Source organism: Harmonia axyridis, chromosome 5 (assembly GCF_914767665.1).
Source record: "Harmonia axyridis chromosome 5, icHarAxyr1.1, whole genome shotgun sequence".
Taxonomy (NCBI): Eukaryota; Metazoa; Arthropoda; class Insecta; order Coleoptera; family Coccinellidae; genus Harmonia; species Harmonia axyridis.
The window spans coordinates 23,843,059-23,858,107 of NC_059505.1; the positions used below are offsets into that span (position 1 = coordinate 23,843,059).

The 15,049-nt window shown below is 33.8% G+C and overlaps 1 protein-coding gene across 3 annotated transcripts in view; it reads right to left on the reverse strand.

Annotated features, from left to right (window-relative positions):
- Positions 1-15,049, reverse strand: part of LOC123681189 (POU domain, class 6, transcription factor 2) — a 114,014-nt gene that overhangs the window by 69,295 nt on the left and 29,670 nt on the right. For all 3 annotated transcript variants that reach the window (XM_045619441.1, XM_045619440.1, XM_045619439.1), the window contains one exon: positions 11,725-11,855. In XM_045619441.1, the coding sequence (XP_045475397.1) occupies positions 11,725-11,832 (108 nt within the window). In that variant the 5' untranslated portion in view covers positions 11,833-11,855. The remainder of the gene's footprint in view (positions 1-11,724; positions 11,856-15,049) is intronic.

Consider the following 15,049-nt stretch of genomic DNA (forward strand, 5'->3'; position numbering starts at 1 on the left):
CGCTAACGTTAAGTGACAATTGCATTTGTGAGCTTTTGGCTTTCTTATGCCTTGTCCCTGGGGAAGTGGTGAAAGAATTTCAATAGGAAAGGATATCGTATCTTTTACAAGATACATACCAGAATTTCACGTTATATCACGTATGGTGAGTGCAAATTGAGTACAAAACAACATGAAAATGAGCTCATTACCTTCACCTGAAAATCAATCAACAACATTCCATGTTATTTCCAAAAATATATTTTCTTGACATGTATCGGATAAAACGACAAACCATGTCGTTTTGTCCATCAGGATAGTATGTCATTTTGTCCGATACATACTTTTTATGATATTGAAGCATAATTTCAAAAAAAAACTAATATCCATCTTAAAACTTATACATATTATTACGTCATGACAGTACCAACAAGAATACTTTAAAAAACAACGAATATTGTAATGACACTCTCCAGAAGCAATTCAGAAACCAAGTGAACAAAAAAATTTCAACCGACCTAAATACATTTGCAGCTACTGCATCAGTGAAGTAGACACTAGGATGTCAATATAGTGATGAGAATATAAGTGAAACTCAATTTGACTTTAGAAATGGTCTGAGAACCCGAGATGCTTTCTTCTCGATGCAGATACTAATCCAAAAATGCCTCGATGAGCATAGTAATGCCTTCGCATGTTTTATAGATTACGAGAAGGCATTTGACAACGTAAGACACGACAAACTAATGTCTTTACTTAAACAAATTGGGAAGGGACATAAGGACTGAAACCAGTCAGCTCATAGAAAAATTGGAAGTAGGACATCATCGGACATACAAATCCTCAAAGGCGTCAGAGAGGGTTGCATACCTATATATACGCAGAAGAAGTAAAAATCTCAGAAAAAACTTTGTCTCCTGTAAAGGTATTGTGTATGAATTTGTGTATTTGTTTAAGGAAAAGTGATTAAATAACACCTGTTCTGATGAACCAATAGAATCCGTGAATTTCCCATGGTTACTGCCTATTGATGAGTGAATATACCCTTGACGACGTGGCATAATCGTTTCGGTGTTTTGCCTCCTGTCATATTTTGATCATTTCCATAGTAACATTCGCCAAAAAGAAGTAGCTCCGAAAAATGTCATTGAATTTTTCAAAATGCATTGCTTTGATTTTATAGTTATAGAAATAAAAATATTATTCGTTATATAATCATAACAAATACCAACTCGAGCATAGACAATATATTTCGATTATACACTCTTCACTCGACGTATTTCTCGAATAACCACTCGATCTGCGCTCTCTTGATGTTTCGCGAACTACCTCTCGAAGCTCGGTGTATAATCGAATGTTGTCCATGTTCTTGTGATATTATAACTTAATGTTATTTTGAACTAATCTCTTAGCCTCAGTTTTGGTGTAGGTTAATTCTTCAGAATCAGAACTGAAGGGTAGGTATGACTTTTATATTCCCTGCTAAGTTTTCTCGTTAGTCAAAAAAATCCCATTTTTTCTTCAGAAAAAGGCAAATGAATTGGCCTACAGTCTAGTTGAACTACATACGGTCCTGTAAAGGGTAGCCAAAGTCCGTCTCCGAAACATGGACTGGTTTTGGGATGCACGTTACCGTGAAATTACTGTACTGACTTCCCCAGGGCAAACCCTCGCTTTCCCACATCCATCTCAACTAGCTGGTCCCGGCTTGAAATTATAGACGCCGAGATGCTGCTGCTCCCGGTTTTTCCAGGAATTACCATGTCCTACCGAAACCTCTAATGAAGTAAGTAACGGTCAAACTGTATAATGATATGACGCCCTCGAAGAATGACCCAAACACTAAGTGTCACTCGGTTCACTTGGAGGATGAGTTATATTTCATCAATAGCACCGAATCAATGCTAATTGACTTCACTGCTTCTGTAATGTATTCCACCAAAACATGGGATATTTTTAGTGCGATTACTATTACATTTATTCAAATTCAAATTTATTCGTCACCCTCAAAATTTTACAGGGAATGTCAACAATCAAGAAATATTAATACATATTTCAAGAAAAATCATCCATAAATGTGGAATACTAAATAATGTCAATTCTAAAATATACAAATTAATAAAAAACAATACTTTAACATATTGGACAAACTAAAAACACAGAGATATATAAATAAAAAATAAAAATAAAATAAATTAGATAAAATACGATGTAATAGTGACTAGAACTGGTATGCCATAAATTCATCCATGGAATAGAATGCACCCTCGATGAGAATCGCTTTGACTTGACGCTTGAATGTTATGTCATGCAGCGATGTTAGCCGCTGGGGAAGTTTGTTGTAAAATCTCGTTCCATTAAAGATGTGCGTGTTTTGGGTTTAAGTCAATCTATGCCTTGGGGTTATAAGGTTGTCTCCGAACCTGGTGTTATGGTTGTGAATCGCCGAATGTCTTTGGAAAGTGTCCCGATTTTTGTGTACATATAGTAGGCACTCTAAGATATAACAGGATGATAAGGTAAGCACACCATATTTCTTGAAAAGAGGTCTACAGCTTGTGATTTGGCTTACTCCCGCCATCAACCTCAATGCCTGTTTTGTTTCAGGAACACTCTATTTGCTTCAGGAGATGCACCCCATAGGATTATGCCGTAGATCATCCTACTGTGAAAGTGTGTGTGATATGTGAGTAACGCTTCCTTTTCTGTTAATATATTTTTTATTCATCGTATGGCGAATAATGCTGAGGATAGTTTGCTGCATAACTCATTAGCTTTTTTCATCCATGTCAAATTTCCGCTGATTGAAACCGCGAGCAATGAAATAGTTTTCGTTTCATGAAGTTTTGTACTCACTACCATCTCCTGGGTTTTCTCTTCATTTACTTTCATGTCATTTGAATGGAACCATTCGATAGCACTTTTAATCGTTCCATGTGATTTGTTCAGCAGTAAATTTCTGTCTTTTGCTCTGTTCAAAAATGACGTATCATCAGCAAAGATAGTCTCATCGTCTGCAGCAACGTTACTTGTCAGGTCATCGATAAATATGAGAAATAGAATGGGCCCAAGCACTGATCCTTGGGGAACTCCTGCAGTAATTTTAACTTTGGAAGACCTCTTACCATCCAGATCCACCACCTGGTACCGATCACTCAGATACGACCTCAACAAATCCAATGCTGGACCCCTCACACCGATATACTCAACACAATTTTAATACAAACTACTATATTTTTTTTGATCTGAAGCATAAAAATATTCACAACAAATGAAATTGCTTTTTTTTCTCTTTTAAAAATTATATAACATGATAGATGAATTTCTTGTCAAATTATGAAAATCATCTAAAGTCTTAGCGTCACACATGTGTCCATTTTGCAAGAATTCAAGAAATATGCCGATATATGACGTCCATATTTGACGGCCTTATATTTCGGATAAAATTATAGTTTCCCATGTGATATGTATGAACCTTTGGCTATTTTCTAAACTTCATTCAAATCAGACTTTGCAGGTATTGCACTAAGCCAGCCCATTTATGCAAAGAAAACCTACGTTGAATCAACGTGAACGTTCAATGAACAACATTGGTCCCGTTTTACCAATGAGTTTCGTTAAACTCATTCATTGTGCCAACGAACGTTAATATAATGAATAAATTTCATTGGGACAACGAAACTCATTCATTTGGCCGATGAATTTTCATATGTTGAACCAATGTATCATAGTAGTAATATTTAAAACATTCGGTCTACTGCCTCAATGTATGATAATTCGTTGGCACAATGAACGCGTTCATCGGCTTTATGAATGAATTTATTGCTCAACGTACTTTTTTAATGTATTTACGTACACTTTTCGTTCAGTACGTATACGATATGAAGAAAAAATATTTATGGGAATACATCTAGTTGGCATCGAGTTAAACAAAGTGCGACCTCACTCTAATTATACCAAGGCCACAGGTTCAGCTGTCAACACTCCATTCGAGTCAGGTGGGTATTTACCGGCCAAGCTAAACAGTGTATCCCTATCAGCTACAAAGAGATGTTCGATGGGCGCCATGTACATGCAACTTTTCAGCAAATACCCTACAAGGTCTACCTTAAACAACACCAACCTACCAAGTAACGAAGGAATAAAAAAATATCGAGACTGTTAACTGTTTGTTCACCCCATACAACGTCTGTAAATCTCTATTAATAAGCTGGAAATACTGGGGACGCAAAACAATACTGAATAACTACTACACTGATAACTGTAGTTGATAATTCAAATATGTATTAATAATGTCAAGTAAAAAAAAATAAATACATATATAGTATTTGGTCTAATGAAGTAACAGAACCACGAAGCCCTCAACAATAGGCGAACATAGCGTAATCTAGCTGCGTCGCCTGAACTCGTCGGAAAATTGTCGATCTTTTCGATTTGTCATTTTCGAATTCACGACATCAAATAAGGTTAGGGGGAAGGGAGAAATCTGACTGATTGAAATGCCTATAACTTGAGTTCGGCTCAACATTTTTGAGCAAATTAGATCTCGTCTGAGAGATAATATCTTGTTGATTGAGGACAAAATATACTCATGATAAATTTGTTTTTACTGCTTTCGATAGGAGGTGCTGAGTCAGAAGTTCATTTTACTCCGAAATTTAAAATATATGATAGGATTTCCTTAACAGAAACAGAATATCCATAAAATTTGCAAAAAACCTGAAGGTCGCAAAACGATAGTTTCAGGCGTTCTGAAGTTATGGCCGAAAAAAGATATTCTTCAACTGGTGCACTGAAAACCCAAATTGTTTCTTTAACTTCTGACAGAAAGAGAAACTCCATCAAATTTGTATGGAAAAACCAAAAGGTCGCAAAGCGATAGCTTCAGGCGTTCTGAAGTTATGGCCGAAAAAAGATATTTTTCAACTGAAGCAATGAAAAACTATCGCTTTGCAACCTTCAGGTTTTTGCATGAAAGTTTGATGGAAGTTCTGTTCCTGTCAAGAAAATCCTATCATTACATTTGATATTTCGGAGTAAAATGAACAAAACAATGAACTTCTGACTTAGCGCCTCCTGTAGAAAGCAGCAAAACCAAATTTATCATGAGTATATTTTATCCTCAATCAACAAGATATTATCTTACAGTCACAGTGATAATTCAAAAAGATAGAGAATTTTCCAAGGATTACATTGAAGATGTCTTAAAATTTGTACCTACGTATATGATCATATGATCAATAAATCGAATCAGATTATCAAGTTCAACTAAATAATACATAACTATTGATAATTGATGAAGAAAGACATACATACTCAAATCAGTTCTGCATCTCTGCATGGAAATATTGCAATAAGTACTGCGCACTGACCACAGTACTCACTAGAATGAGAAATAATTTCATTCCATTGTTGAGAAGAATAGTATTCCCTAATATTTTTGTTTTCTTCCGAAAAGTTATTGAATGACAAAGTACGTAAGGTTCATACTGTACTATAGTGAAAAAAACTCCTCATTTGATTTTACTTGAATGCTATATTGATAGTAACACAAACATATACTTCATATATTATATAACTTAATGAACAAATCAGCATTCTCCCATATTTTAATGTGATGATTTTATGGGGCTCCTAATTTCATCAGAACATATCTTACTTTCAGTAGTTTCCGTGAGTTAATGTTGCAGTAAACAATTTGCAATTAACATAATTTATCATTTATTAATAAAAAATCCACTACAAAAAACCACCTAATTAAATACGACATATTTCAGTAATATCGATACCAGGTATTCTAATGAGTAGGTACTTCTGATTCAATTAATTATCATTTTAATTTAATACCAAATCTGCTGAGGTTTTTAACTGTTCTCTTGTATCATACGTTGAAATGTATGATGAACCGTTCACATTTCCTCTGCCAATACTGAGATTTATCGATACTGCTTCATTATTTGAAGTTAACCATTTTTCTCTTTTTCAAAAGAATCATTATATCCGTCATCAACACTAACATTATTTTTTTTTTTCATTTTAACTAAAACTACTAGCTGACTTGTTACTAATGTAAATTTCAAATGTTCAACAATTTGAGTTTATAGAACACTCATTCTCAATCTGATGAGATATGTGTAAGTTAATTACAACCGATGGGCGAAAAGCTTTGAAAAGTCATTGTACATTTTATGGGAAGTCATGGAAAATCCTCAGGAAGAAGGTCATGAGTACTCAATTGAAGTCATGTGAAGTCCTGACAATTTGTGTATGATTTATGGAACTTTTCTGCTGATTTACGTACTTTTTTTCATAAGCTATTTGGGTTCAAATATTGCAACTAAATTTCAAAATTTAGTTGCAAGACCGATCTCGATGAAATTCCGTAAGTATGGTAGGTCAGGATGACAACGGATGAGTAGCTAAATGACGTCATTTGAAATCCATGATGGCGGACAATACAAAATTGCGGGCTCGTTTTTTTTCTCTGGTCGAGATATTCTTGAAATTCAAATGTTTTCTTTAGTAATTTTCATGAATCATGTGGTCTTAACAGACCATAGAACTTAATAACCGTTTAAGGGAAATAGAGGAAAGTTGGTCTATTGAAGTCGGATAAGCTTGAATTATTGTTGACTCTACAAGTCTACAGGCTAATCTGAAGGTGGTAAAAACGACACCACCCTGTTTTTTTTCCATGGAAATACCCAATTTTTATATCATACTCATAATCTCCATGAAATTCTAATTTCGAAATACCCCACTTATCATCACTCAACTGTGGTACTTTTTGACGCAGGCCACTTTTTCGAAATGGTTTAAACTAAAGATCATACCGTTCAAAATAGTTTTACTAATAATTTTCATTGTATTTCCGAAAAGTTTTCAAGTGTTCTGCAAATTTATAGATAACTAAAGGTGATCCCCAAAGACTGCAATTTTAAAATAATGTCAATAAGTCCATTTTTTCAGAAGGCATGCCCAGAATTTCTTTTGCCTGTAGGGTAGCCCATAGGATGTAGGTGAGGAGGTTACGAAAATTTTTAGTTAGTAAATATTTAAAAAAATAAAATTTCCGCTTCAATCATTTATTGAAGAAAAAAGGTGCGATCCTCTTGTCCTAGAAATATCAAGATTTATATTCGCTGCTTTTCACTCAATTGATTCATATCGAATTAAAATTCTCGAGAAATATGATATTATTCGCCTTAGAGAGATCAGTTAGCATCTAAAACAAATCACTCATGCCAAAATAAAATTGGTATATTACATTCAACAGAAAGGCATATACTTGGCTACTTCTAGTAAAATATACAAACAGTGCAAAACTCAATTTAGAAATTATATATCAATTTTTCTCCCAAACCCAAGTTGAGTAATCACTATATTTCAGTGTTTCATATCACATGTTCAACAGAGCAGAGTTTGGTTGAAATGTCATTTTTTGTTTCTCATCAGAATTAAGTTCTTGGATGGTAGAATAAAGTTTAGTTCCCGGAGTTGAAGTGTAGAGGGACCTACTTAATCTTGTGCTCCTTCGAACAGGAGTAACCAGTAGTCTACTCGATGAATTAGGAACTTCAATTTGGTTGTGCTTATTCTTTGACGTGTTCTTGATGGTTTTTTCCTGAATGGCAAATTTAATAATCATTGATGTGAAAACATTTTTGAAATCTTTCATAGCTTTGACTCTTTCTTTTTGCGGTTCTTTTTGATCTAATGAAGATTCAATGTCTAATAATTTGAATTTCTCCAACAATCTATCAAGTGACTCTTCAACAGAAGTTACCTCTGCCCCTTGCACAACAGCAGTTTTATAGCATTCTACAGCAGATTAAATATTTCCCCGAAACTGTTCTAAGGTTGCTCTGCATTCCCAGTACTGTGGATCTTCTACAATTGAAGGGCACTTGACACATATAATTTTCAACCATGCTTCACATTGTTCTTTAGGATATCCCTCTGACATTAAGCAATGCAAATCCTTCATAGCTTCTTTGGCTAATTTATCTAAATCAAAAGGTGCGAACAATAATGTCGTGTCATCCTCATTGGTATATAAAGGTTTATCAATTTTTGAATCTTCATAGCTGCCTTCTCTTTGAATACGAGAGGTATTGACATTTTCCTTATTTTCTTCTTCTATCAAATCAATTTTAGGCACACCAAAACATTTGAGATGCTTGAATGAGGAGAGTTTATTCATTTTTTCCAACCAATCAGACAATCTCCTTCTTAAATCTTGTGGGGCACTTGGGGTAAGATTAAACAATGACTGTTCATGACTAGACACACTTGCATTGGAAGATTTTTTTTATCTGAAGGAGTCTGTATATTTCTTGAAGCTTCATTCACCAAACTATGTGAAATGTTATCAAAGGACACTGACCTGTTCATGATTTCTTGGTCCTCAGTTATTGTCTTTACAATATCTTTATTTGGTAACAAACGGGGGGCCGACATAGATCGTCTCACCACTTTCTTATTTAAAGTTTCTAGTTGATCTGCTAGATTGACGAAAAAATATTTTTTCGTCAATCTAGCAGATCAACTAAAGATGACAAAATATATGGTTATCAAAAATTAACGTTAAGGAAATCGGTTACTCAGTGGTTTTTAAATAAGTTTTTGCTTTTTCAAGAGAAGAAGGAATTATAAGTCCATGAAATAAATTGAAAATTGTGCACATTGTATTTTAGAGTGTACTCCAAGGTGGGAGTGGCAAGAGTTTTACACATATTACTTGCCACCAATTGACCCAGTATTTTTATTTTTATTGATTATTTTTTATTCTTGAAAATATGAGTGAAGAAAACAAAGCCAAAGTTCCTGTAGCCAGAATGACAAAAACAGCACGCTTACGATTGTTAAAGGCAAACCCAATCATTAAATATCAAATCCAAAAAACAAATAACATGGAAATGGCTAAAAGTTTGAACTTGGATAATGTATTACTCACAAAAAAATCCGTCGTGGATGAAGCAGCAGGAATTTCATCAAATATTGATAAAGAAATGAAAGTGAGGAAAACTCTAATACCTAACGAAGAATCAAAGAAGTATTCAAGCTCCAAAATTAAGAAAGAGAATCATGAACAAAGAAAACACAAAGTTAGGCCTAATAAAATAGAAACTTTAAATAAGAAAGTGGTAAGACGATCTATGTCGGCTCCCCGTTTGAGACCAAATAAAGATATTGTAAAGACAATAACTGAGGACCAAGAAATCATGAACAGGTCAGTGTCCTTTGATAACATTCCACATAGTTTGGTGAATGAAGCTTCAAGAAATATACAGACTCCTTCAGATAAAAAAAAATCTTTCAATGCAAGTGTGTCTAGTCATGAAAAGTCATTGTTTAATATTACCCCAAGTGCCCCACAACATTTAAGATGGAGATTGTCTGATTGATTGAAAAAATGAATAAACTCTCCTCATTCAAGCATCTCAACGGTTTTGGTGTGCCTAAAATTGATTTGATAGAAGAAGAAAATAAGGAAAATGTCAATACCTCTCGTATTCAAAGAGAAGGCAGCTATGAAGATTTAAAAATTGATAAACCTTTGTATACCAATGAGGATGACACGACATTATTGTTCGCACCTTTTGATTTAGATAAATTAGCCAAAGAAGCTATGAAGGATTTGCATTGCTTAATGTCAGACGGATATCCTAAAGAACAATGTGGAGCATGGTTGAACATTATATGTGTCAAGTGCCCTTCAATTGTAGAAGATCCACAGTACTGGGAATGCAGAGCAACCTTGGAACAGTTTCGGGGAAATATTGGATCTGCTGTAGAATGCTATGAAACTGCTATTGTGCAAGAGGCAGAGGTTACTTCTGTTGAAGAGTCAATTGATAGATTGTTGGAGAAATTCAAATTATTGACTAGCAGACCTATGAATAAGTGTGCGAAATTTTCAATGAGCGTTATCAAGACAGAAATCCCATAAGTAAAACTACTGTTTGTCGGGTAGTTAAACATTTACCATTGGAAATGTTAAAAACTCTCCAAAATCTGGTAGACCTTCAATATGACATGTAGCGATAAGGACCTCGATATTTAACTTTCCATAGAAGAGAATCCGGAACAATCTACACGAAAACTGGTCGATGAATTCCATGTGAGTAAGCAGAAAAACTGAGTGAAGTAATACAGGAAAGATGCAATGAGGATGATACCTTTTTATCAAGAATTATTTTAACGAATGAAGCTACGTTTTACTTGAATGGGTCTGTCCATCGACATAATTGTCGCTTCTTATCCACATTTGGACAAATCCTCATTCACACCCAACATCCCGAAAAATTAAATGTAATTGGGCACAATTGATCATCATATTATTGGACTTTTTTTTATTAACATTAACATTATAGAAGGAAAATTGACTAGTGACTCTTATCTAGAGTTACTGAGGAATAAAATATTACCTGCAGTCATTGATGTCTTTCCATGTGTGAATGATGGACAAGTAGCTGACAATATTTGGTTCCAAAAAGATGGTGCGCCTCCGCATTATGGAAATGAAGTGAGGCGGTATCTTGATGGCACATTTCGTGAGAAATGGATTGGTAGGAGAGGATCATTCGAATTTCCACCCCGATCTCCAGATTTGAACCTTCTCTACTTTTTTCTGAGGAGCCATTTGAAGAGTGATGTTTACTAAAATCGGCCAGATAATTTGGAAGACCTGAGACTTTAAAATTCAGAGAGAAGTCGGAAGAATTATGGACCTATGCCTCAACAAGAATACATACCGATTTTTTTGACAAGTGTGTTGCTTTGGTTCGAACATGATATCACCTTCTTTCTCCAATAAATGATTGAAGCGGAAATTTTATTCTTTTAAATATTTTTCTTTATTCAGATAAGCCTTAACTAAACTGTCAGTATTTTTTCCAATTTACAGGAAAAATCAAGCATTAAAGAGATATTTTTAAAAATGCTTTTTTTTATTTTTTATCTTCACACAAGATGTGAATCGGTGGATAAATAAGGTTATCACATATAGTAAATCCATGTTCTTACATGGATTTTATGGACTAAAAGGAAATCACCATTCAAGCATAGGGTATTCATTATTTTTACGCTTAATAAATTCATTATTTTCAAGCTAAATGAATAATGAATAAAGTCAACTGGTACCCAAGAACTTGGGTGTAGTCTGTTATTCTGTCGATTGACAGCTAAATTCAAATTGTCAATGGAATCGGTCTTCATTTTGAACCCTGGTTCGTTCATACACTGTTGAAAACGATACAACTGAAGACATATAGTTTGTGACAACATGGTCCTCTTAATAGTTAACATGAAAATCCCAAAAGATATTCAACATAACACAAAATAATAATAAATTTCAATATAGTCAAATTTAGTGTCACGGAAATTTCATATACAGCTCGAAATTATTAATTAATGTATTTCCACAAGCAGTTTCAAGTCAGACGGATCAATTGTCAATGAAATATTAGGTTTTTTCGATATTCCGTCTGAATTTTCTGAGAACCTAAGAATGATTAATTTTTCACCAAGCTTGAAAATGTATTCTGAATCTGCACGCAAAATCTCAAATCAATTATATCTGTTTTAACTGAAACATGGAGTTTTTCATCGTTGTTTTTCTATTTTTTCTCCGTTCGGGTAACGCCATCATCACGAAACTTCGCCAAATGTCATTAGACTTCATTGATTTTAGTTGTACATTTTTAGAATCGGCTTCTTGATATTTTGATACACCAAACTCACCTCATCTTTTATATCATTAGAACTTGGCGGAACGTGAGTTTGCTGTATAGATGGCGCTGTCGGACCTAGCATGTCACTGTTATCCTCTTCTACACTGCCCTCTGCCATGTCAGTCTCGCATCCTGATTCGTCTGAAAAAAATAATATCATCAATGGAATTCAGAATAATTGCTATTGATCTAAATTTTTGATGAACTTCAGATATTGAATCATTTAAGTAAACTAACTTAGTTCTAAAATAAATCACGCAGTATTCATGATTTGCAGTCACTCAGCAGGTCGAAAGAGTTGTGGACAAGTTTTAATTAAAAACTTAATTCTCAATAAAAGTTTATTATTTCAGATAGAGTGATAACCCAAAATTCGATAAAGTATACTTCTTCAGTGATCCGCTTTTCTATAGGATAAATATCAAGAAGCATCATTTGGCCACAAGGTCTAATTTTAAACCGAAAATGGTTCCAAACGATGACGTTCAACTCACTGATAACAAAAAAGGCCTCGTTAAAACGTACATTCGTAAATATCTTGATTGAAAATATTGATTGATTGAAAGGGATTACCACCACGTGGTTTTCCGTGTATCAGTCAAACTTTGGTAAGAATAATCTATTTGGTTCAATGAGAAAGTAAATTTACAGCTCGATTCTCTCAGTACTTATTGTGTTGTTGGCATCATTTTCTCTGATGCTGAGCAGCACTACGTTTTGTTTTATTAGTGAATTTGTTAAGTTTGACTTTTAATTTGCAAAATGTGTTGATCGTAAGCGTGAAATATTGTGTCAGGAATAACGAACCATATTATCCTTCAAGGAATGTATACACTGTGTCCGTAAAGTATGGAACAAATTCGTTTTTAGCTAAGCAGACCTTTTTAAGAAATAATCCTGAAACACATCGATTTTCTATTTTCATTTACCCTATTTTAAAAACATAATCTAATATACAGGGTGAATAACTTTCGAGTAATGACGTCACCGTCATTTTTTTAATTGGACCCCCCCATTTTGTCGCAATTTAACGATTACTCTAGCTGAGCTGATTCAAAAAATGTATCACATGTTGATTCCAATCGGTACAGGGTGGACAAAAATACAATATGATAATAATGATAGATAATATTATTGATCGAATACATGACTTCATAATGTTCGAACTGCAGCCCTTGCTGAATTCGGCAGTAACCCAAACGGTATACAAATAATGACAATCCACAAAAAACTAGACGGCTATGTTTTTTTTTATTCATAAGAAATAATTTCTTTCATATTCTGTCCGCTAGACCACAAGTACCAAACATGTTTGGAAACAGCTCAATTTCATTAATCTAAAAATGTAACAAACTACAGGGTGTTACATTCAAACCAATTGCCGGTAGACAATAAGTACTTTCGATAATATTGTTAATTTAACTAATGAAGAATGTTACGTGTTACTTTATGAGCCCACACAGAACTATTGTATTTTTGTCCACCCTGTATAGTAGATTATTATTTCAAAATACGGGCAATTAAAATCAAAAATCGACGTGTTTCAGGATTATTTCTTAAAATGGTCAGTTTAGCTAAAAATGAATTTGTTCCATACTTCACGGACCCAGTGTATGTTTTATTGTCTATTATTGCTATATTTGAAATTTAAATTTCGTCCCAAAACACTCCCACAACTTTCACTAATGTTAGGTACTCAACATGTTACTAAAAGGTAGAATAAAATAAATTCGAAACTGATTGATTGCGTTCAGCAGAAAATTCATAGAATATTGACAACTATTCCACAACTGTTGAGTCTGCTGAACGCGCACAATGTTCTATTCTTCCAAGTATTAGAGGTAATAATGTTACAAAATATGAGTATTTACAGAAAAGGAAACGTAGTACTACTACTGTAGTTACATTATGATGAACTCCGTCGTCGAATGGGACTCAAAGAAAATATAAAGGACAACCTCAGCTCAGAAACACTAATTGAAGCAACAATAAAATTTCTGAAAGAATGGCAATTGTTCAATAATATATGATGTAAATTATTGTTGAAGGAAATAATGTGAAAACCCCATAAATATCGATGATTTGTTTGTGATTTCGTTTTGAATTGAGCAGTTACGTGGTGGGGTGATCTCTTAATAATCAAAATTCGGTTACATAAATATGGCATTTTTACGATCTCTTTTCGTAATTTCTTCAACCGAATAATAGTTCTTAGAGAGTAGCAACCCCTTAAAGCTTTCGTTTTAAAAGCATTTTTGTTCAATATCTTTATTTCTTCCGACGAGATATTATACAATTTTTGTCCCAAAAGTCTAAGTACGTTCTGTTGGGTTCTCTTCTTTCCGTAATACGCTTCAGGTAGGTTTTTCCTATTTTAAGTATTTGAATACTGGCTTTGTCATGTTAAGTGGTAATAAAGATACCTTTTTGTGGAAGTGAATTACAAATTGCATAATGATTACTAACACAACAGTAAGATCACGATATACAGGGTGTTCCAAATTAAGTCGGCACCATTACCAACTCTGTTATTATTGATGCTACGATGTGGGTTAAATGGGGGAAAACTGGTAGCATTTTTAGTGGCCTTCTCGACGCCGAAAACAAACAAAAATTGACAGTCGCGTTGTCATTATATTTCATAAATTGATATTTTTTTCAAAGGAACACCCTATATTTTTTCATGCATTTCGATTCGTAATAACATTCTCAACAACAAAGCTTATTTGACTTTTATCGTAAAGGTGAAAATAAGACAGTTGTATTAATAGGAAAAATTTATAAAAAACGGATTTGATAAAGCGCCATAAAATATCGAGTAAATGTTCAAAAACACCGCCTTATTCTTGAACACATATTTGGGCCCTTCTATTGATTCACAAAATGAATGCGGCTAGCGAAATGCCTTTAAGATGGAAATTATTGTTTTTTATATTAATACCAAATAGCTTAGTGGTGTCAATTGCGTGGTGCGACATGATGATCACGGGTTTCACGAGTTCACATCCCAGCGCAATTTTTCTTTTTACTGTCTTATTTTGATATTAGTTACGAAATATTGTCATTCGTATAAGTACAAAAAATGGGTGTTTGGACAATCATGAGGTGTTATTCGCCGAAACAAATAAATTTTTGTACTTGTCAAAGAAATAAATATTTCAAAATAAGTCGCTCATTTTCCACTTAAGTAAGAAAGGTGATATGAGCTTTGTTGTTGAAAATGTTATAATGAATCAAAATGCATGAAAATCATATGTTGCACGAATAATAAGTGTGATTCTAAAACTTAAATTATAGATGAGGCGTAGAAACTAATTTTGGTATATTATTTCAAT